The sequence below is a fragment of the Plectropomus leopardus genome, chromosome 2 (genome assembly GCF_026936395.1).
Source record: "Plectropomus leopardus strain MGB_pleo_1.0 chromosome 2, ASM2693639v1, whole genome shotgun sequence".
NCBI classification, from domain to species: Eukaryota; Metazoa; Chordata; class Actinopteri; order Perciformes; family Serranidae; genus Plectropomus; species Plectropomus leopardus.
Window position 1 is genome coordinate 453,146 of NC_142177.1, and position 24,929 is coordinate 478,074.

General features: G+C 42.2%; 1 protein-coding gene across 1 annotated transcript; it reads left to right on the plus strand.

Annotated features, from left to right (window-relative positions):
* The first annotated feature begins 20,868 nt into the window (after positions 1–20,868).
* Positions 20,869–24,926, plus strand: LOC121950173 (uncharacterized). The gene is given in 5 exon segments (XM_088072169.1): positions 20,869–20,913; positions 21,568–22,048; positions 22,562–23,867; positions 23,869–24,021; positions 24,066–24,926. Coding segments are annotated over 5 exon segments (2,634 nt in total). The 3' UTR covers positions 24,715–24,926.
* The last annotated feature ends 3 nt before the right edge of the window (positions 24,927–24,929 follow it).

A 24,929-nucleotide genomic window follows, 5' to 3' on the forward strand; every position in this document is an offset into this window, starting at 1 on the left:
TTGATGGTAGGCAGGGAAAGGTCCACTGGAAGGTACGATGGGTCGACCAGCCTGACTTTGGACGTTGTTTTGATTTGTTTCTGAGGTTTCCATATGTATTTGCTCATATGTTGATCTTACACAATTTTAGGAAAGTCAAATAACTTGGCCTGGAGTACTATATGTGGTCGCCTGAGGCAGAGGGACCGTGAGAGAATTTTCCTGTCTAGATTGTTTGATGGGCAAATTGTAAAGAAAGCTGCCAGGCAGGTTTTTCGCTCTCACACTCCACCAATTTCTAATATTGTTAAAGGAATGTTATGTGAATATGGTACCTTTCTCTTTTCCGAGACTCTGTGGAGTCTCGAAGGGGGGAATATGTGGTGTATTATGCTTTGTTTCTTTAGGTTCCTATTTTGGTTAGGCAATGAGGTCAAAGGTCTAGGGACGGTTAGACCTTGAAGCCACGCGTACAAAATACCAGCCCCAGGTTAAAAGTAACATGGAATGAGGCTCCTTCCAAATAAGGACATATTTGTGGGGTCTTGTGATTGATCACAACAGGTGAAAAGTTGTTTACTGACAAATTTATCGATGCCTGTACCTATATAAGAGACTTGCATGAGCTGTAAGATAGAGAGATTCGCATTGGTCCTGAATCCTCTCCCAGGCAGACCATGGGGCCTGGTGGATGCTGAACTTTGTTGTAATAAATTGATTATTATGCAACCAAGTCAGTGTCCGCGGAGGTTTCTTCATCTTCCACACATCATTGCTACTTAAGAAACAACGACAGTAGCAGCCGTATTTATGTTGGTGCAAGCCCTCTTCTCATGCTTACATTTACAACTACAGCTGATTTATTACATGGAGGAGCAAAGACGGATGAGTGTTCGGAGGACAGCAATTTTGCAACAACTTCTCCTCCCTCCACACGAATGATGATCCCGGCGCCATTTTTCTGTAAACAAGAAAGAGGAAGTGACTCGTTGCTGTTGTTGCTATTTTCGGGATTCTGATTGGCTAACGTGGGCTTCAGCTTCTCGTTACACTGCCACCTACAGTTTTGAAATGTCCTGGCAGCAGACATACACGGGTTCGTGTAAACGCAAAGTTTTCTGAAAACGGATACGTGTGCACGGAATTATTTTTGAAAACGGAGAGGGTGAAATGTCCGTTTCTAAAAATAACCGTGTACGTGTAAATGGGGCATTAAGCCAGCAGTTCCCAAACACCAAGACTGGTAGGCCTACCAAGGGTGCTACAAGCTGCAGAGAGAAAATGAAAAAAAATATATAATTTGTTTTGTCTAATTTAAACTTCTGGTAGCTTTATTTTGGAAAGTTTGCCCTGCTTATCTGAAACCCCACCATTCCAAAAATAGACTTCCAACGGGATTTCCCATTTTTCTAAAGACACCGGTCGGCTACTCAATTGGGGAAATCCCTCCATGTCGAAATCTCCCCACCCTGAATGGACAGACGGACACAACTGGAGAGGAAACAGCTGAACAGCTGTGCACCCTCAACATCTGCTGCTGTCTGTAAATACTGAAACACATCAAAAGAGCAGCCTGTCTGGTTTTATTTGACATTTTTCTGTCCAAAACACAACAATAAAAATAATTGGCAATAAATCACTACTCCCCCGTTGCCATGGAGACTCAAAACACAGCAGAGAGCTGCACCAGGTAAAGCGGACTCAAGCCTGGGGAGCGGAGCGGGAGGAGGAAAAAGGTTCATGTTGGTTCAGCACCTGGACAGCTCCCTGACTGTGGGAATCTGATGCTTTTGGAACAGTGACATATTTATAATATAGTTTTTGAACTGGTGAGATGCAGCTTTTTTTTTTGAAAAGTTTGGTGTGTTTTACAGCGGTGTAGCTATTCAACAGTGAAATACAGAGAGGTTGGATCTGCATAGGATTATGATTAGGCTATAAGTATGTAAAATGCTACCCACAACAAGAATAACAACTATTTTAATAATTATGAAGATAATTATTAACCAAACAGCGGTGCCAGGCGCGCACGCGCTCCAGCTGTGTCTGCAGCAGCTGATGAAAATAGAGGAGTTACTGTTGTGTGTTGGACAGAACAGACAAATATAAAATAAAACCACGCGTGTTCAGCAGTGTCTGCTGTTTCAATGTGTTTCCATATTTACAGACAACAGCAGATGTTGAGGCGCGGTGCGTAAAAGCGTACGGGCGCATAACGTCAGTCCGACTTCCCATTTCTCTGACCATGCATTTCTATAATTTTTCCGTCAATTAGTCCGACCTCTCAATTCTCCGACTTCCTAACCCTCTGCCTAACCCTAACTCTAACCATAATCATAACCCTCTGGTCAGAGAAATGGGCAGTTAGACTGACGTAGGCCTGTGCTCCTCAAAGCTCACGTCTGATCAGTGATCAGCTGTGCGCGTCCTGACAGACACACAGTGAGCAGTGAGATATCTTCATACTATTTTTCCACAATCCATGTAAAAATCAACCTTACAGAGTCATCGTGGTTGTTTGGTACCCAATTAATCTTTTATGAAATTGTGTCATCATCTGTAGGCCTACTGTGAATACAGTGCAAATCCTATGGCGGCTGTTAAAAAAAAAAAAAGCCGACCCGCTGATCACTAATAGGCGTATATGTTTGATGTAGGAAGATGGACTTAAAAATCAATATCTGAGTTTCGGAGTGGCGGTGCGTCGGAGCAGCGGGGTGTTGGAATGGGGGGGGTTCGGAATAGATGGGCGTCCCGTGGCGGTTCAACTTAAGCACTGGAGCTCGGTGGAAAAGGGGCGCTACAGCCTCGTCTCCCTATTTGTCTCAGCGGAGCCAAATTAGTGATTAAATAAACAAAGAACCTAGGGCTGGGCGGTATGACCCAAAATTCATATCACAGTATAAATTGAATCTCTTCATGGTAACGGTATATATCGCGGTATAAATGTTGCGGTGTAAAACTTATAATGGAAGTGTTTCTGAATGGGTTTTGTAGTCCCTTAGCAAAACTAAATTGATTTAAAAAAACAACAACAATAAAAAAAAGCAAAGATATAATGTAATTTTTTGAGCATTTCCTGTGCAGAAGAACAACAGAAGTAAGGATAGTGCCTCAGAAGTACAAAAATTCTTACAAAAATAAAGTGGATATTGTAAACAGTACTTCAAGTAAGAGAGGTTTTCTATAAGGCAAATGGCAAAAACAGTGAAAAGGTTCTGTAATCCTGTAAAAATCTGTAAAAAATACCTAAGTAAAGAATGTGAGTATTTTTTCCATCACAGCAGGTCAGTGATCAGTGTTTCAGTGACTCTCTGTGGGTCAGTGAATAGTGTTTTATTTATGGGGCCTGCCACATTAAAAACATCGACACCACGACATGATTTTCTATTTTTGGAGCTGCGCACCTTTTTCGGTCGTGTCTAGAAGGTAACTCTTTATTTGCACAACTCTCGCGAGATTTGTGTTCGTTATTTCTACTAAAATAATCAAACTTGCACGATCTTTTGCAGGTCTAGGGTTCCCTTCTAGACACAACCCTCTCTGTCTCTGTCAAACTAATAACAGCAGACTGTCTGTAAACAGCACGATGTTTCACTCTGCAGTGTTTCACACAAAGACTTTATTTGTGTGGACACCCAGGTTTGGTTTGTCACCAATTTTGTCATTTTTATTTTTTAATCAGTCCGAGAGGACGACGGTATTAGTGATTGATTAGTGATCAGTCTGCCCTCCTCTCCTCCCTCACCTGTTCACTCTGCTGTGAGAAGGTCTGAAAGTTTCTCACAGAGAAACACAGATTCTCCTGTTTTATGAATAGGTCTCCTTATACAGTTGTTTAATTTTATAAGTGCATCTGGTTGGTGTCGATGTCATTAACCATCACGTTAGTTTCTGTTGTAATAAACTCCGTCATTAACAACAGTCTCCTCCACACACAGCTTCTCTGCAATTGGTCTGTGCATTTCCTGATCAGCTAAACCAGCGCCGGAAAGACTAGAAAAGTTGCGCCAGTTAAAATAGAAGCGTCCCTTAAAAAAATAAAATCTATTAATAATTTATTGGTTATAGGTCCGGGTCCGTATAGGACGGCGTCTGGGTCCGGACTCGGACCGTGGTCCGCCAGTTAGGGACCCCTGTCGTAGACTGAGCCGGTGTTTGAGCCGAGTGCAGGCTCTGGCTCTCTGCATACTCGAGCACGTTTTGATTTCAAATGGGAAAATAAATTGCTCGTGTTAGCTTTGTTGGCGGTCACAGTTACTCCACACATCTTGCAGATGACATTTTTCTGCTCAACATCCGACTTTTTAAACCCGAACCACGTCCAAATCGCGGATGTAGCACCGTTTTTTTTTTTTTACCAGCCCCTCCTTCTCCGCCGTTACTGTGCTTGCGGCCATTTTCACACAGACGCAGGTGCGATGACGTCATCGACAGTATGACAGCAGAGCACAAATCTCTACCATGGCCAAATTTATATCGTTTCTACCGCCATACTGTGTATACCGCGCAGCCCTAAAAGAACCCCCCCACCCAACCCCCCGGTCGGACAGTACCCACCGCCAGAGATGCAACGGTTACAAGACGGCCACTCTACCCACTGAACCATGCCACCCCGTCATTCAAAGTGATATAATAACCATTTATGAGAGGATATATTTATGTCAAATTTTAAATAATGTGTTGGTGTTATGAATACTTATGCATACCCTCGTCAAATGAAGTGTTACTTAAATTTGTTTTATTGGTTTGTGGTTGTTTTCACGAGGTAGTGATTCGTTGGAAAACTGTGGAGAGCGAAGAATGTTTAGGGAAGCAATAGTTCTCGTTTCAAAGTCAGTGTATTTAACAGTCTTAGATTCTCAAAACACAAAATATAGACCTCTATATTACATTATCTGTCAAGATAATTTTTTTTTAAAAAAAGACCCACCTGAAAATGTAATAAATCTCCAATAATGTAATAAGGTATTACATTATTGGTAAAAATGTTATTACAATATCAGTCAGAATATTTTATTACATTATTGGTCAAGTTATTGCATTATTGGGTTTTATTACATTTTCGATTGAGTTAAGTACAAATTGTATTACATTTTCAGGCATTATTACATTTTCAGTAAATTATTACATTATTGGGTGCTACAACTACCTGTGTGAACGCTTCAACTGACGGTCGCTTGCTGACACGATGAAGCAAACCCTCCTCCATGATAAGTTTGTCTTTTTCTCATTTCAGTTGAGAGAGTTTTGAATTGTTGTCAATGTATTCAGGTGATTTTTGATGTTGAACTTCCTGCATAGCTAGTCCAATGCCTTGATCTTTCTTTTCAGCAGATACCAGTTCTGGGTTTGACATGTGCTCCAAGACTTCAGCTCCATTTGAGTTGGAAATGTGTAGAGGTCAGGAACAGCCTCAGAAGAAGCTCCCAACTGCTCCACATACCTTATGGAACTGTCTGAAGGTCTGGTGAGGGAGACATGTTGACTGATGTACTTTACACTACTCTGGGGTATAGTCTTCCATCCTGCGGTGTCTTCATTCTCAGGGAAGTTTCTTGAGAGAAGGTTAGCATCGATGTTGTGCTTGCCTGCTCGGTACTTTACATCAAAGTCATACGTGGATAAGGCAGCAAGCCATCGGTGCCCAACAGCATTTAGCTTTGCTATTAAGAGCACATAGGTCAAGGGGTTATTGTCAGTGCGTACTGGAAATGAGCTCAATAAAGATAATCATGGAACTACAACAGCCCACTTGAGTGACAAGAACTCCACCTGATGTATGGGTTATTACTTCTCTGACTGGCTCAGCTTCCTGCTAGCAAATGCAACTGGTCTTAAGCCTTCATGATACTCCTGATAGACGACTGCTCCAAGTCCCTTTAAGCTTGCATCCCTGTGTAAGAAGTAGGGCTTGTCAGGGTTGGCGAATGCAAGCACTGGTGCATGAGTCAGACAGTAGATGACCTGATGGAATGCATGACGGGTCCCATCTATCTCCAAAGGGCTCTGATTCTTTCAGATAGCTTTTAGTTGGGTCTTTTTTATGTTTCCGGATTTTTTGAGTTGGAGCATAGCCTTTGGTTAACTGTGTCAGTGGCCGAATTATGGCAGCATAGTTAGCAATGAACCTGTGATAGTACCCACAAAAGCCCAGGAAGGATTTAAGGGTCTTGAGGTCAATAGGCTGAGGCCAGGTTGGGACAGCCTCCGCTTTGCAACACCATCTGCAGAGACAATGTGTCCCAGATATTTCACCTTTGGCTGGCAGAACTGACACTTGTCGAGGGAGATTTTAAGCCCAGCCTCCCCAAGGCGGTCAAGGACTTTGACAAGCCTCTCTTCATGTTCTTCCAGTGACTTTACAAAGACAATAAGATCGTCAGGGTAGACAATGACTCGGATGAGATTCATGTCACCAATTGTCTTCTCCGTTAATCTCTGGAATGTCACAGGGGCTCCGGTTATTTCCTGAGGAATCCTTTCAGACTGGGTGTTTCCTTACATTGTCAATGTCTGCAGGTGTCAAGCGGCGTGAGCGCTGTCGAAAAGGAGTCAGACAGACGGATATGTGCTAAACATCTTTGGCTAATCCATCCCAATCTGTCAAAGAGAAGACAGTGGATCTTTCAGACAATTTCTGCTTAATTGTCCTTCCACTTTGATGGCACAGGTGAGTCTCCAAAGTTAATCAGGTTAGCATCAAAAGCTTCTGCTGTTGGTTTGTCAAGAGCTAAAGAAGTAACACTTTCAGTTAGATACATGTGTCCCATGATTGTTCACTCTTTAGGGGACTGGTTCTGTACCAAAATTTGGAAACTGTTGGCATTGACTGCATCCCCTGGTACTACCATGGGCTGTAATAGCAAGCTGCTTGGGAGTGGTGACAAGTGGGATGAGTCAAACATCAATATCTCTTGACCAACAGGCTGCAAGAGGTCAACCTTGCAGACAATTTGCAGGTCTTCCCCAGGAGGTAAAGTTAGAGGACCTGGGCCTTGCCATGTCACCAAGCCGGCATCATCCTCTTGATCACAGGTGGGTGATGCAAAGTCAGTGGGTGCATAGGCATTCACATCATCAGCTTGTATGCCTAGGGTTTGTTTAATGTCAACGCCACTCTCTCTTGATTGTTTCACCAGACTTCTGACATGTCTAGTGTTTGTACCAACAGTGACAGGGTTCTGCTCAGGTGTTTGGGGACTGGGGCAAATAAGGGCAAGAACTGTTATAATCTGACAGGTTCCAGTAACCTCAGCTGGGTACTCCAGATCCACCTCAATGTAGCCACGGTAAGGGTAGCTAACATTAGACTTGCTCCAACCCACCAGAGGTTGAGACCAGACACAGGCTGTAGGGGGACATCAGGTAAGTACTTTTGATACTCAAATGATAAGACTCAAAAATGATGGTAACTTGAGAGCCACTGTCAAAAAGTGTATCACAAGAGTGACCATTCACTTTTAACTTTACGATGCTGGGTGGGCCAATCAAACCCTCAGGGATAGTAGTAGCTGCTGGTGAAGTTATAAGGCTTTTCTTGACAGCACAATTCACTTTGGGTGCAGTAGTACTTGTGGAAGTCTTGATGTCTTTGAAAAGTCTTGAAGCTTGAATCAGTTTTTTAATTACTTTGCTATGATTTTCTTCATTGTGGCATTTTGTTGCAAAATGTCCATTCTCTCCACACCTGTTGCAGAACTGCTCCTCAGCGGGTCTTGAAGGTCTGGTGGGGGAGTTGACAACTTTAGTGGTAGCTTCCTAAAAAGGAGAGAGGGCTTCTCCGGGAATTTAGCTGGTTTAGAGTGGCAAGGCATAGTAGGAGAGTGGTGTTCCCATTAAAGAACAGGAATACAGATGTCCTGTCTAAGATTGATTTATTTGGCTGTGGTCTGTAATAGCAATACAAAATAACAATCAGTATAGCATACACCATACATAATACGTAACATAATAAGATAACTAACGTAACAAAGGACTGTATTCGTTACTCAAGTATAACATATGGATCATATAACTTAAACAAATCACCTCACATACATACAGCATGAATTAGCTTTTTAGCTTTGACCATGCACCAGCATAAGATAACATTATCTTATATGCACAGCTAAACGAATACACATTAACACAATGTTAGCATTCAACTTCTACAGTGTAATGTCACTAGACTCACCTTCTGGCATTTACACACAGCAATAAATCAGCAGGCTACAAGTGAATGATGGTACAGGCAAAGGAAAATACCAGCTATCCGTCGTTGTATTAGGAAAGAAACTAAACTTCAGGGCACCGCATTTCACACACAGGTGTGGTGCATTCAATAGCGTCAGAACAACCATGGTGCGCTCAAGAGGATGGGACATATGACAACTTACAGAGAAACAAACTAGTAGTGAATGAAACTTAATTCAATAAACAAGTCAACAACACATTAACAGTGTGGGCTTTCTAACACAGCCGCCCCCAACTGTCTGCATAGACAGTCGAATCCAAGGTAGAAAGACCACTCAGGTAGGTGGATCTTCATCTGCGTCTTCAAGCTTAGGGAGCTGGACAAGACGAGCTGCTGGTCGAATGTATGTCCGATCCTTGACCTTAATGGCAGCAGTCCAGATGCGTCCATCAGCTCCACGGTAAGTAGCTGTCACTTTCCCAACCGGCCATAAAGCTCGTGGGAGCTGAGCATCCACAATGAGCACCACTTGATTCGGACCAAAAGTGGTCGACGAGTACTTGGCTGTGCCGCCATCTGTGACTCCCAAGGGTGTTACTAGGGTCATGGCCTGAGGAAGTGATGTGTCATAGCGTCCCATCAGTAGGATGCTAGGTGTGATAGGATCTGGATCAGCAACGTCTGATGAGACGTAGCCGACTTAGCATTCAGGATGCCCTCCACTTCCACAAGAACTGTGCGAAGCACTGTCTCAGGCATGGACTGCTCCTTAAGTACGACCTTGAGAGCAGTCTTCACAGACTTCACTTCTCCCACGCTCCACCAAAGTGAGGAGCACTGGGGGGATTAAAACAGAACTCAATCTGCTGTTCTGCCAACTGCTCCTTCAAGTGAGGAGCCATGGCCTCAAAGGCCTCACATAGCTCTCGAGCCCCACCGACAAAATTTGTTCCGTTATTGGACAGGAGCTTGAAAGGTTTGCCTCTTCTGGCGATGAAACGCCTTAGAGACATCAGAAAGGTGTCAGCATCGAGGCTCTTAAGGAGGTCTAGATGTACACAATGGGTTGTCATGCACTTGAAGATAATGCCCCAACGTTTCTCTGTTCAACGGCCAATCTTCACTGTGAAGGGGCCAAAACAATCGACTCCAGTCGAATAAAAGGGTGGTTTATAGAGACATAGAAGACAAGGCGGCAAATCCGCCATCTTAGGGACAGAAGGATTGGCATGCCATGCCTGGCACTGCATGCAGTGACTCTGATACCTCTTGACTGCTTCCCTCCCCCGCAGGATCCAAAACCGACGACGCAGCTCTGCCAGAAGTCTTTCAGGTCCAGGATGCAGGAGGGTCGCATCAAAGTCCTAGATGATAAGGTTGGTCAGAGGATGCTTTGGATCTAGCAAGACCAGTGGATGGTGTCTGGCTCTAGCTGCTCCACTCTAGCTGCTCCACTAACCTCCCGCCAACTCTGAGGAGTCCTGTGTCCCTATCGTACTCTGGAGATAGGGAGCTCAAACAACTGTTCTTGAAGAGTTCGCAGGTAGGTGAGACTGTGAACAGGCACTGCTGCTCAGAAGCAGGAACTTGGTCAATACTGATGGGACCTTGAAGTGACCAACTGAGCTTGGTGTGGACTGCGACAGGTCCCCCTAGTGGGCCCAGCTGCACCGGCTCTATGGGTGTCAGAAGATGAGGCATGTCTGATCCAATGAGCAGCATGGGTTGAGCGTTGTCTACAAGAGGCAAAGGTAGGTTGTGGAGGTGCTTATATCTCCGTTGAAGAGCTCTCACAGGATAGGAATGTTCTGATAGTCCCAGGTTGTCAGTGTTGAATGCCTGACGTATGTGATACTTCTCTTCAGGTTTAGGCAGGGAAGACACGAAAAAGGTGACTGAAGCACCATGAAACTGCACTACATCTTGGTGAACAGTTTGTGACTAACACTAACTACTAACAAACTAGTAGTGAATAAAACTTAATTCAATAAACAAGTCAACAACACATTAACAGTGTGGGCTTTCTAACACTTCCACTGTAAAGTCTTTGTTAGTGTTGGCTGCATTATCAGACACCGTCACTGTCTTATTCAATTTTTGTTGTAATCTTTTTACTTGTTTCTTTAAAGCTGTAAGCTCAAAGTCTTGCTGTTTTTCACATGGGTGCGATGTGATTGCAGGTGCAGGACTGGAATATTCCTCTGCAGTTACAGCTGCCATCGCCCCTTACAAAGGCAACTATAGACTTGAGCTTTTTGATTTCAGCTTTAAGACTTTGAATTTCTGTCTGTTTTACCTGTCTGTTGTACTTGATACACTGAGGTGTTAAATTTCATTCTTGAAGCCTTATATTGCTTTTCAATTCGAATCTCACTGAGCAGGTGGAGAAAAGTTAGGGGCTGAGCCTTTCTTTCTCTGAGACATAGCTGTATTAGCATCAGGTCTGAGGAAACTGCACCTCTCAGTAACTGCTCCACATGGGGCTCTATCCTTACAGCTCGAAGGTAGGCCATCTCTCTATATACCTTTAGACAGAGAGCGTTCAAGTCGTCTGAGAAAGTCTGACAGTTTCTCTCCTTGTTGCATCAGTCTGAATGCAAAATACATATCATCAGCTGATTCTGCAGTTCCATATGGATGATGATTATTGAGGGCCTCAGGTTTAATTTGCATAAATGTTCTCCACAAGCTCAAAAGAGCTGAAATGTTCGAGGTACTAAGATGTGAACTTTTTTCCAACAAGGCCACTTTTTCAGAGTTTACTACCATGGTCACTATTTTGTAGAAGTCTGGCAGTCCACTGCATTGTTCAGCTGAAACAAATCATACCCACTGCATATCGGGTGCCATGCAAATAAATGTCTTTAGAGAGGGACCATCAGTTGGTTGGTCTGTTATTTGAATTAGCAACACTGACTTCCGTGACTGGTGACCGAAAATCTCTCAGTGTATGGTGTTTATGTTTCCGTGATATGTGACCAGTAAAGCCATTAAGGCGGTTGGTTTCAAAGCTGCATCCTAAAAACTGTCTCTCTGTGTCTCAGATGATGATGCAGATGAATTAAGATTTTTTTTTTTTTACAGCCAATGTCTTTGAAGTCACACAACTAGCAATGAAATGTTGTGTTTTCTTACCTTTGTACAATCTTGTGAAATCTTGAAAGGTGTGATTTCAATGCACCAATGGTTCTGAAAGTACACAAGCAGTTTGTATGGATGCAAGGTCGGTTTGCCCCCTTTGTGATGAAGGCAGTAGTGTTTCAGGAGATCTGCTTCATTGCCATGGTTGAACAGAATCTGCACTGCATTCATATCAATCTGAAAAACAAAAGTAACAATTTGACAGAGATTAGCAATGCGAGGAGTGGAAGAATATTATAATTATTTGTTAATTTTGCTCAAATGAACAGTTTCTTGATATGTTTTGACATTTATCAATTAAATCTCATTGTAAACAACCTCAGATATTAATCCAATGTGTTTCAAGCAAAAACAGTAAACGTAATGTAAGTGTGTCCCTCTGACAGGTTGCCTGTCCCTACCTGCTCCACAATTCAACACATGGTTAATATTTTACCAGTTGATTGTAGAGTTTGAAATATCGATCCAGCCACGTCGGTTTTAAAGCAGTGACAGGCTGGCATATCCAAAATAAGACAGTTCGGACTAACCTGTCGGAAAAAAAAAGACGTGCATGCCCTATATGAGTGGTACTTGCCCAGGCAAGCATTGCTAGCATCAGCTAGCCGCAAGCATTTGCTAATTTAGCAAACATTATTTGTATTCGACTGTTTAACTGTTGTTGATGACAATGTATACAGTATCAATTCTTTTATCACACCGTATAACACTCAATGATCCTATTTTATAACTTAATTAAATGAAGTCCAGTTCAAAACTTACCTGTGTGGTCAGCTCTTATCAGCTCCAGCACAACACAGCCAGCCTGGAGGTCCGAGTAGTTCAAGTGACAAACACCAACTTGTAAGATTAGCTTTCCAGCATTTCACAACAAAGACTTGCCTCTTATTACAAAACATAACCAAAAGATATAAGTTGTAATAACTTCTTCAGTCCCTTTAAGGGACACAACTAATTGAGTTTGCTCGACTGACTTAAATTACAGCCTCATATGTTATTAACTTATATTCATATTAAGTTTGAACAACTTAAAATACTTTTTTATGCCAACAAATTCAAGTTGGCTTTTTTACAATGTAGAGTGGGGAGTGGAATACAGGTTTTACCATCCAATGACTCCATGATAAAATTGTTAGCTGTCTGCCCTTTGGTTTCAATAACTCTTCAAGGTGTATGATGCACTGCTTTCCCTGATGCCGACGAGCTCAAAAAACTCAGTTCTTGCCATGGACTTATTACTTTGCTCGTCAAGGACAGCACAAGTCTTGACAGCTTTCTCTTTCTGCCCAGCGGGATTAACTCTAATGAGACAGATTTTAGCACATGATCTTGACCTGAATGGAGACCCACAGATGTCAGTACATTTTGATGTAACTGCCAAAGGAGTACTTGCTTTTTGCTCCCAGCCTTGATCTCTCGCAGCTACAGAGGCTTCAGTTATCCATGGAGCTGGTCCTGAATGTAGTGCAGTTGGGTGGCTGTCACTCTTGCCTCCTCTGCAGAGAATGCTTTTGCTGCAATCTCTGGCAAGGTGAATGGATAATGCGCAGCACTTCTAGCAAATGTTCATCTCCTTAAGACACACTTTTCTCTCATCCTAGGATTTACTCCTGAAACCACAGCAGTTTCTAAGCGGGTGTGGTTTGTGATGTAGAGGACATTGTTTGTCTGGATGTTTTCTGTGGGATTGTCATGGTTACCATCAGAGTTGGAGACCTCAGTCTTCCTAGCAGAAACCAGTGTTTTAGTGCTGTGTTTAAAGTGTTTGTCTGTCTTAATTGCACTTGAAGCACCAGTGACTAAGGCACAGCTCAGATCATTCAGGATCTTGGCTTGATCACGAACAAACTTTGCAAATAACGAGAATGGTGGGTAGAATGCTCTGTGATTTTCTTTGTAATGAGATGGTTGAAAGACCCATTTGTCATGCAGAGCATATGGCAGCTTCTGGACGATTGGATTGATCTCACAAGATGTGCTCAGGTACTTGAGACCAGGTAGAAATCCATCTGCTTTGGCAGCTTCAAGCTCCAGAAGAAGGTCTCCTAGCTCTTTGAGCCTGTGATTTTCTCTGTTAGTATGTCAGACCCAAGCCTTCTATAGTACTGTAAAAGGATGCTTTTCAGGCCCAATAGTTTTCAGGTTGGTCGTCAAACTTTAATAACCCGGAGTTTACCATTTCATAGCATACTAAATATTTAGCCAAAATTGTTGTAGCTGATGGACCAGACTCAGTGGCCCTGGAAATAACACCTGGATGTGACTGAGTCAGCTTTGAGCATGAATGTAACTGAGATTTGTAACACCTTCCTGCTGTTGAAATTTGTGAGCGGGTAATTTCCTGAAATTCGTGCTCGCTGATCTCACTGGACTGCTCCTGGTGCACTGGTGTTGATTAGGGTTCTGGTGGCTTGGAGTCTTCATAAGTGTCAGGTACTGGATTCACTGAATACTTATGCTCAACAGGTTTACTTTAAAGGCTTGCATGATCTTCGTCCCCAAATTTGTTCTCAGCAGCTGCTTCCAGAACTTCTGCTTCAGCGATAGCAGCTGCCCCAGTGCCTTCTAGCCATAGTGTGTGCAGATTAACCTCTAGCTCGGTTTTCTTCTTTTGCTTTTAGCGGCCTCTGCTTTTGCACATGCTCTGGCTGCCATAACACTAGCTGAGGACAGCCGACTTGAACGTGAGGCGCTGGAGCATTGTGATTGTGTTTCAAGTGCGTTCTCATTTTATCCATCTTGGTGACTGCAGCTTTAATGGCGGAAGACTGTCGTGTGTTAGGATCCACTTCTCTGTATGTAATCCACCAGGCGTGTCTTTTCACTATTCTGCCCTTACTAGAACATGGGCGTGATTGTCTAGCTTGGCAGATAGCTAACAAGACCTCCAGGAGACAGTAGGCAGTTTAGGATGTTAATCAGGTCTTATTTGTGAAACTGAAATATGGAAACATAACAGAAATATTACAACTGTGATGAGTGTAACTACCCTCCACTCAACAACAAGAAAGATATCACGAACAAGCTCCAGAAACACAAATACACACCATCATGTCTCTGAACTACCACCAATCAAAGGGGACAGCTGTCTAACGATTAGCATGAATGCTAATTTAACATTAAAAATGCCATAGACAAGCTAACGCAATTAGCATCACCATTAACATCAACTGTTTCACACAAATAAAAGCCTCTCCCTATAAGTATAGCAGGTAAGTGTCATAAAGACAGTAAGTATGTAAATCGAAAATTAAACATTACTTACAGACATATAGTCTTCGGTGAGGGAGAAGGGAAAAAACAGTAGCTACACACTTTCTCTGTGTAAACAATGAGATGTCCACATGGCCAGGCAGTGCTGCACAGTGAATCTCTTAAAGGGGGCAGAACACCTGAACAGTCAAGAGTCTTAAAGATGCAATTTCTGTTAAAAGTGTAGCACACCTGCAGTAACAAATCTCTTTTTAAAGGGGCAGCACACTCCCCACCTGGTATAGAGGACCATATTACTATGTCCCTTTGAGAAGAAGAATAACTTCTGAGGCAGGCCTTTGACTACCCTGACCTCCACCTTATGGACCCTGTTGTCTTGCCTAGGACAGGTGTTCACCGCAAGTCCTGTAGGCCATTCATTCCTTTTAGCCTGGCTGTCCTTTGGAAGAACATTTTCAACTTGCAGCTTCTCTCCACAACTACAGCAGGTAAGTGTCATAAGGACACTAAGTATGTAAATCTAAAATCAAACATTACTTACAGACATATATTCTTCAGGGTTACCAAAGAAAAGTGAGGGAGAAGGGAAAAAAACAGCAGCTACACACTTTCTTAGTGCTGCACAGTAAATCTCTTAAAGGGAGCGGAACACCTGAACAGTCAAGAGTCTTAAAGGGGCAGGTCTTTTAAAGGTGCAGCACAAATTCACTAATGAATCCCCTTTTAAAGCTGCAGCACAAAGAGTCATCCTCTTTTTTTGTGTAAAATGGCAAACAAACATGAAAATTCTAATGATGCATGGGTGGAAAAGAAGTAAAAGCACATAGAAAGCTCTCCCATTTCTCATATATATTAATAATTATATTATTATTATGATTACTATGGGTTCTCATTCTATATTCAATGTAGTGTGGGGATTTGGTGTTAACACAGGGCAACCTTTTATGTGATCAGGCCTCATGAAAAATTAATTATGCTAAATAATGTGACTTAATTTTAATTAAATAACCTTGTGGAGCCTCATTCACGGACAGGGAAAATGATAGCTGATCAAAAAAATCAGTCTCTTAAAATGCACTTAACTATCAATTTGGGACTCTGATTAATGATTAAATTAATAATTATAACCAATATTACCACATTAATAGTAATGGGTGAAGGATATCTGAGCTCTTGACACAGTAGTTGACGATTTACTCACTTTTGTACAATATTAAGCAGACAGCAAGTATGATCCCAAAAACATTTATTCAAAAAGAAAAACAATGAAAAACAAACACAAAATATATCGTAATTACTAATATATATAAGTATATACAAGTGTGGATGTTTAAACGTGTGTGTGTGTGTGTGTGAGAGAGAGAGAGAGAGAGAGAGAAAGAGAAGGTGTGTGTTGGTGTGGGCATGAACACATCAAGAGGCAGAGGTGAACTGACTCACAACAGAAGCACAACGAAGATGCGAGATTCAAGATGCTGGATCAAAGATGGCTGCAGAGCAGGGAGACCTTAGCTGACCATTTGGTTGATCAGACAATGGAACAAAGAAAAGGCGGGAACTTTAAGTTTCTTCTTTGTGTACTTCTGTTGAGAGCCAATTTATAAGTGTGTATGGATTATGTATATAAGGTACCTTGGTTAGTAAAATGGTGATGCATGCAAGACCCTGTCTGTTATGAACAAACAAAATCCAACAAACCAATAATCTAATAACAAAGAGATCACAACAACAACTCATTTAATAGCACTACATCAATACATTGTACAAACACTATAATGAAAGACAAAGTAAACAGTCTTGCTCAGCCTGTACTTATGTCCTAATGCTTTGCCCAGATGTTACTTGCCAATCCAGGAGTGGGAAAAGAGTTCTTTGGGTTGCCGGCTGAAGAAAGGGGGTTCCGGTTCCAGTTCCAATGATGCAGGAGGAAGTTGGCTGGTCCTACTGTTCTCCTTTTGGCTTGAGAAGTTAGCTGTGGCTTTTCTAACTTCTGTAAAGTCTCTTGAGACTTGGTAAGTAGATCTGAGACAAGGCTGCAGCTCCTGCTGAGAGCTTAGGTGTGGAAAGGGGAAGGGCAGCGCAGGTCCTCCAGACCTGCAACCTTCCTCTGAGGAGGTTTGGGAGTGAGAGCCAGAAGATCAGCAGATGCGTCTCTTCTTGGCTGTGTGACATCCTTAGGGGGTCACAGTGGTGGACCAATCATGTGTGAAGATGGATCTGTGGGAGAATCTAACATCAGAACATGACGCACTGAGTTCAAATGGCTGTTCTTTGTTTGAGGAACAAAGAAGACAGCAGCAGCCATTTTGAAGAAGGTACTCACAGGACATGTGACACATTGTGACAGTGTCAAGTGTCCAAATGAACGAATCATATGTGGAGTTCACAGGTCCCTAAAGTAGCTTATCATATCCATATTTACTTGATGGCACTCTCTGTCTGAATGTTTACTGTTTCTTTGGCAACAGGCACCAGCTGATGTACTGTACCACCAACACCAACAGTGGTACCCCCTCAACCATTGTGTTGTCAAAGGATACACTGTCAAAATTAGGAAAGTAAAAGCTGAAATTCCCAATGAGCTTCCAGCATCAAACAGCTTGACCAGCCTAAGATGTGTAAGATGGCTGACCAATTTGTTTGACCAGCTTAAGGTATGTTTTTGCATAATTTTTGATGGTTTAGCTGGTTATACCAGCTTGTTATGATAAATTCTTTTGGCTTTTATTTTGATGTATTTACTTGTATATTCATGTCACCCGTCTTCCATTTTTCATTCTGTCAAATAATAATAATAATAATAAAAACTAATATTGCACCGTTCCTTAATTTGGAACACAACTCCCTTTAAAGAATGTGCGGTTCTATAAAGACCAAGGTACTTTTAAATAGTTTGATTTTTTTTAGAACTGACCCAGTTAGAAACCAGAAATAGATCATTTTTTCTTTTTTTCAGATTTTGGGGGAAACCAAAAATGAAAATTCAGCTTGTTTTTTCGATTTTGGGCAGAAAAAAAAAAAAGAAATTCGACTCAAATTTTTGTTTTCTGTTCTTACTGAGGAAACAAATTTACCACTCAATGTTTTGTTTTCATTGTTGGGTGGTGCTTCATCGCCCCCTTGTTCTGATTGGCTCATGTTTGTGCCATAATCTTCAAAATAAAGGTCTACTCTTCAAAATAAAGGTCCAGCTCAACACAATATAGGCCTACCTCTGTGTCTGACAGCTACTGCTGCCACTGCTACCTCCTGTCAGTACCGTCAATATTGCAAATATCCTATTTAGTTAGTTTAGTTAGTTATTACCATCATACACACATGCTTACATGCTTACTCTGCACGAACTTTTTGGCACTTTCTGTTAGATGCTCAATTACATTTTGTTAGCTGCTGACATGTCAAAAGCAGTTCCAAAAAATGACCAGCAGGTCACTCACTTTGTAAACCTCCTCATCAGACATGTATGTTTGTACACTGAGGGGCTGATTTACTAAAGGTTTGCATAAGTTAAAACGTGCAAACTTGATATCACACACAAACAAATGTGCAAACTGATCCACTAAAGGCGCACACTAAGGACTGTGTCTTTTATTGAGCAAGACAGCTCGTCATCTTGTTATAATGTAATAAACAGAAATGTGGATATGGTGACAGCTGCACACAAAAAAACACAACACAATAAACATGCATTTACAGGTGTTTCTGCAGTGAATAGTGTACAGAGACAGTGAGCATATGTGTCAATTAGTGTACAGTAAATCTGTTTGGGACACAGCCTCCATCAGCTGTGATCCCTTGAATAACACTCTGTGTAGTCCTGCAGACTGGTTGGAGATTCACCCTACCTAATATGAAATAAAACCAAGTTTTTATGTCTACTCAAGTAGACTGACTACATTTGTAGGCTACTTAACAAAATCCCTAAGTAAATTAAAAAAGGGCATTAGACCTTTGTAGACCATTTAGCATCATTTAGCAATATTGTGTCTGCAGCTGTTATCCATCCAGATCTTACTGATGTGACACTTAAATTCAGCAAAGTTAAATAAACAACTAGGCATGTGTAGGTAGTGTTCTGTACCTTTGCCTGTGTTTGACCACATATCTAAATATACAAGTGACACACATATTCAAGTAGTATATTTCAATAACATGGTTATACACAACATTGTAAAAAAAACTTTTACAATGTATTATCATGAACACTTGGCATCCAAAAGTAACAGATGCTATAGGAAACAAATACAGATCTCTTGCCCCCTCTAGGCACAGACCTCAACACAGAACACTAACTCATCAAACACACTAAACTCAGTTGTTGTCCTCTTTAGGGCAGTGACCTTAAGAAGGCCAGTGCTTTAGACAGCCCGGGCCACCTCTGTGTACACAGGCTGTTCATCCCTGCACTTGACACAGATGTGTTCCTCCACTCTTTAACACAGACCTGACATCCCGCCAGGCTTCGGTAGCAATATGAAAACATGGGCTGAGTCATTGTATCTTTAAAAAAGATATGCAAATGGGAAATATATTGATATTGTGGACTGTATTTCTGACGCATACATTAAAGATAAACACTACAGAGTCCACATCATAAATAATATAGAAAAGATTACATTTGTATATGAAACTCATTTACAGGGGTCTAGAAAAACATATTAGTAGGAGAGTGGTTCTTTTAAGCAATATTTGTTCAAGAATTTTGATTTTCATTATGTATTGTCCAAAAACACAAGTCTGTTTATTTTTTCCCACATTACTTCCTTAAAATGAAATGATTACATCCACTGTAACAATGTCAAGAAACCTAATAAAATCTATGAGGTTTCAGGCAGATCAGACAATGTTTACTAAAGTTACAACAATTTTCAATTTTATGACGAGACATCAAAATTGTACGCCACATAACAGGAAAACGGTAAAAGTGAAAGTCTGAAACTGCATGCAGAGAGTTTGGTCCATTAAGTGGGATACTTCAAACGGTGTAATATTACCCAATGACCACTAGGTGGCACTAGAAACAATAACAAAAAAGTCAGCCTGGTCTACATCATTTGTTGACCAAAGCTTGTAAATTTAATGTAAATCAAAGGATAACTGTGCTACAAGGTATACTTCCTGTTGCCAGTAGGTGGCACATTGTGTATCATGGTTAACTTATATGTTGATGTGTTCAGGGCTGGCATCTGATCACACATAAAATTTGGGGAAAATCGGTTAATACAAAGTAAAGTTACATTAGCTTCCTGTTTGGTGGCAAAAACAGCATTGCCACAGCAACAGTATTCATTGAAAAAATATGATCTTCACAAGGAGGCGCTGTTCGGTGCTCGGGCCCTAACTATAATTCCAAGGATTTCAGGAGGGTCCTCACACCATTTGGTGCTCGGACCCTAATAATTCCAAGGATTTCAATAGGGTCCTCACACCCGTTTGTGCTCGGATGTGCTCATTTGTGCTCATCTCTTGAGGCTTGGTGCTCATTTTATTTAAGAACATTTAAAAACTGCTATTGTATTCCTATTTTTCTCTCCATGAAGCAAATTGTCTCACCACACAATTTCTGCTCTTTCCACAGGTCAGCCACTTACACTTATAAAGACTTGCCTTTGCATCATTCACCACCTCCACTGCACTCCTGTTTTATTTTTACATTTGTCATAGTTAAATACCTGTATATTACACTCACCTCCTTTATTTGTCTTCCCAATAAAATTTTAAAATATAGCAAAATTGTCATTATTTATAAATTTTAAGCATCTTAGATACCAGTTTTGAGAAGTTGCATGTCAAGTATTGTTGGATGTTTTGTGGTCACATAAAATGTTACCCTGTTATATTTTTTGTTTAATTTATGCAAGTAGAAACAAATCACTTTAGAAAACACACGTTATTATAAAACAAAAATAAGGGCAAGTATTTCAACAATTTTTAAATATAAAAATTTAAATATTTACAGTATATTGCACACCTCTCTGAAATGTTTACGTGGTTCGAGGGTAAGTAAGGGGATTATCCTCCTCGGAATAAAGCCCCTGTAATGTCCTTGTGGATCTGGAATTCTGTCACGAATTGTCCATACACAACAGCTTGGGATAACAACCCAGTGACCATCACCCAGAACCCCATACTGCCATGCTACAAACTGTCTGTAAGCTGCATGGTGAAATTGTCTTCTCCTTCATCTGTAACGTCAGCAAGGTAATTCAAGATTCTCCTGGCAAGGCGCAAGACCCCCCCCACCTGCAAAATATAGGCCTCCATGTGTGGCAACCTTGAAATACACCTCTCCGTTGGTTGGTTGCAACATTTCCTCTCGACCATGGTGGCCATGTCACTGCACCTATGACAGACACACCATGAGGGTGTCCCTGGGGCAGGACTGGCAGGCCCAGGAACAGCAGGTAAAAATTGGCTCATGACGCCATACAACAGGCTGGGATCCCGTTCCAAACAGTTCTCTAAAATATGGCATGCTTGTTGCAGATCTAACAGTTGGATGTGTTCCTAATGGTAAACTATAACTATACTGTAAACAGCTAGGATTTAACTACTATCTCAGTGGGTACAACAGTATTTTTTTTATGTTAACAAACAATTACTGCAGTGGCTACTTCAACGTTCATATGCAATCCTCTGCACTCTTAAATTGTGTATGCTTGCAATATCATCAAGGTCAAGGTCCTGGGGTCCCAAAGGATGCCCCCTTCCACGTTGTCCTCGTCCCCTGCCTGAGGCACCTCTCACACGGCTCCCTTGTCTCCCCATCTGTGGCAGCAGGGGGGGAGAATTCCTCCTCGAATTCAATGGTTACGCTTTCAAAACTCTAACCATATAAACAAATATAAAAATATTAATCATCCTGCAAAGAGACAAATCTAAATAATAATCAGCACATTTTTTTCAGTCTGTTTTCAGTCTAACACACAATGTTATTTGTGCTGTTTGTATCACTTGTTGCACATGTTGTTGACTCCTTACTGGTGTACAATCGTCAAACGTTGCTAAATCTGAGAGTCTTCGCTGAAGATCCTGTCATCTTGCAACGTTTTGGACAGAAATCTCTGCCTCCTTTCCTTACGGAAATCCCGACATACCTTTGCCGCACGTCAGCGTCATCCTCTTGGCGAAAACGCCGCCGCCGCCGCCGTAGGAACCGGGGCGGGTGCCTGGTGAGGCTGAAGGCCAAGTGGCTGTGCACTGGTCGTGGCGGATGTGGAGCGGAATCTCGCCTTTATGTCTCTCGACGCTGGCTGGATCCTATCGCCGTCTACTTGGTCCCGGTGGCCGGCTCGGATGATGTGTTTTTACCCCGCGATTCCTGCCCTCCTTGCCCCCGACAGCGCGGAGTGGATCCTGGGAACCTGCGTCCTCTCCTTAGGGACCCTCAGTCAGCTGCTCGCCCAGACCCGCTGGCTTCTGCCAGGTTTGGCCTGGTTAACGCAAGATCGCTTGCGAATAAAACATTCATCCTGAAGGATTTCTTCGCATCTCGAGAACTGGACTTCCTCTTTGTCACAGAGACCTGGCTGCGTGCTGGTGAGTCCAGTGCCTTCACAGAACTTTTACCTGATGAGTGCTGCTATTTTAATTCTCCGCGGACATCTGGTCGAGGAGGAGGAATTGCGACTATTTTTAAAAACGATTTTAAATGTAAACTGACTTCCCCATCATCCGCCTTCACCAGCTTTGAATTAAGTTTGTTTGAGCTAGGTAGTTCTCACATAGTGCTGTGTGCGGTGGTTTACCGGCCTCCTAAATATAACAAAGACTTTCTAGCTGACTTTTCTGGGTTCTTGGCTGATATTATGCCGAGATATGACCGGGTTCTGATTGTCGGGGATTGTAATATTCATGTATGTTGTCCGGAAACCCCCTTGGCCAGGGATTTCTTAAACATAATTGATTCTTTTAATCTTGTACAGTCTGTACTGGACCCGACACACGTTCGTGGTCACACGCTTGATCTTGTTTTATCATATGGGCTGCCTGTTTTTAACCTGGAGATCTGTGAAGCGTTCTTCTCTGATCATATGCCTGTACTGTTTGAAGCTACTGTATGCGCCAACACAGTTAAACCTCGCGCTGCTGCTGGCACACGGCGGGTTATTAACTCTTCCACTGCTGCTCGCTTCTCAGCCGCTTTCAGTCAGAACTGCGTCACTCCCGACCCTGTGTGCGATGACACAGAGGCTCTTTGCTCTAAGTTTGTTGGCACCTGTCAAACTGCCATTGATGCTGCGGCCCCGCTAAAGAGCAAGCAGCATAAAGTGATAACTGAGCCTTGGTTGAATGAAACAACCCGCACTGCCAGACGGGAATGTCGCAGAGCTGAGCGGAGGTGGAAAAGAGATAAACTGCAGGTATCTTTTCAAATGTTGAGGGATTGTTGGCGTTTTTACCAGTCCACTGTGAAAGAGGCTAAAAGAAGTTATTTCTCTGACATTATTGTCTCAAACTGTCACAAACCTTGCGTGTTGTTTAAGGTGATAAACTCTGCTCTGAATGCTCCACAGACGGTGGGAATGGATTCCTCCCCTACTGTGTGTGAAAGCTTTCTGCACTTTTTCATTGCTAAAGTCACTTCTACCAGAGCACTTATTTCACCTCCTGATTACGACCCTTCAGTGTTGGTCCCCTGTTCTGCTGTTTTTGACTCATTTGAGCCTGTGTCTTTGTCTATCGTGCAGGAGACTGTGGATCATTTAAAGCCTTCAGGCTCACCCAGTGACCCTGTTCCTCCTCGTTTATATAAGGAGGTGTTCCCCACTGTTGGTCCACATTTACACAGCATCATTAACAGCAGTCTGTCCTCTGGAGTGGTCCCTGTGAATTTTAAACACGCTTTTGTGCAACCCCTGATTAAAAAACCTGGACTGGATCCTGCTGTTATGGGTAATTTTAGGCCCATTTCTAAATTGTCCTTCCTCACCAAAATCTTAGAGAAGATCGTCTACTCTCAGCTCATGGACTTTTTAAGTGAACATAATGTTCTTGAGATCTTCCAATCTGGTTTTAAAAGTCTGCATAGCACAGAGTCGGCCCTTTTAAAAGTTTTTAATGACATTTTCTTAGCTACTGACTCTGGTAACTGCGTTATCCTGGTGCTCTTGGATCTAACTGCAGCATTCGATACAGTGGACCATGACATACTGATTGCTCGTCTGGAGCAGTGGGTGGGAATCAGTGGCACGGCTCTGGAATGGTTCAGGTCCTACCTGTCCCATCGGACATTCTGTGTTAGTCTTGGTGACTCTGTGTCCTCCACTGCTCCTCTCTCATGTGGGGTCCCACAGGGTTCGGTCCTGGGCCCTCTGTTATTTTCTTTATACCTCCTCTCACTTGGCTCTATCCTCAGTTGCTTTCCATTGTTATGCTGACGACAGTCAGATCTATTTCCCCCTCAAAAAGGCTGATTCATTCTCTCTTCAGCCTCTTTTAAATTGCCTGGATGACCTCAAGGCCTGGATGGCTCTAAACTTTCTGAGTTTTAATGAGAGAAAAACTGAAGTGTTGGTCTTTGGTGGCACTTCTGTGACCCCCCCAATTGATCTAGGTCCCTTGGCACACACGCCAAACCCATCGTTAATGATCTGGGGATTATAGTGGACGCAGATCTTAAATTTGACAGCCAGATCAAAGCTGTGGTGAAATCAAGTTTCTTCCAGTTAAGGCAGCTGGCTAAAATAAAACCATTTGTTCACAGACAGCACTTTGAAACAGTGATCCACGCCTTTGTAACTAATAGACTGGATTACTGCAATGCTCTGTATTTGGGGGTTAGTGGGTCCTCCATTGCTCGTCTCCAGTTGGTGCAGAATGCCGCTGCACGTCTTTTAACAGGCACAAGAAAGTTTGATCACATTTCACCGATTTTAGCTTCACTTCACTGGCTGCCCATCCATTTTAGAATTCATTTTAAGATTCTTTTATTTGTTTTTAAATCTTTAAATGGTCTTGCCCCACCATACCTCTCAGAGCTTCTGCACCCCTATACACCCAGCCGGTCTCTCAGGTCAGCTGACCAGCTGCTCCTGAGGGTGCCCAAGACAAGGCTGAAGCTCAGAGGGGATCGAGCGTTTTCTGTTGCGGCTCCAAAACTTTGGAATGAGCTGCCGCTGCACATTAGACAGGCCTCCTCACTGTCTGATTTTAAAACCCTTCTTAAAACCCATCTGTTTTCTTTAGCTTTTAACATCACGTAGGGTTGTTGCTTCACATGTGCATAGATACGACGGGCAATACACTTTTAGCCTATTTATTAATTATGTTTTATTGTTTATGCTGTTTTTAGTTCTATTATTTTATTGTCCTTTATTATTTTTATTATTTTTATTTTTATTGTCTTTGTACAGCACCTTGGTCGACTCTGGTTGTTTTAAAAGTGCTTTATAAATAAATCTGATTGATTGATTGATTG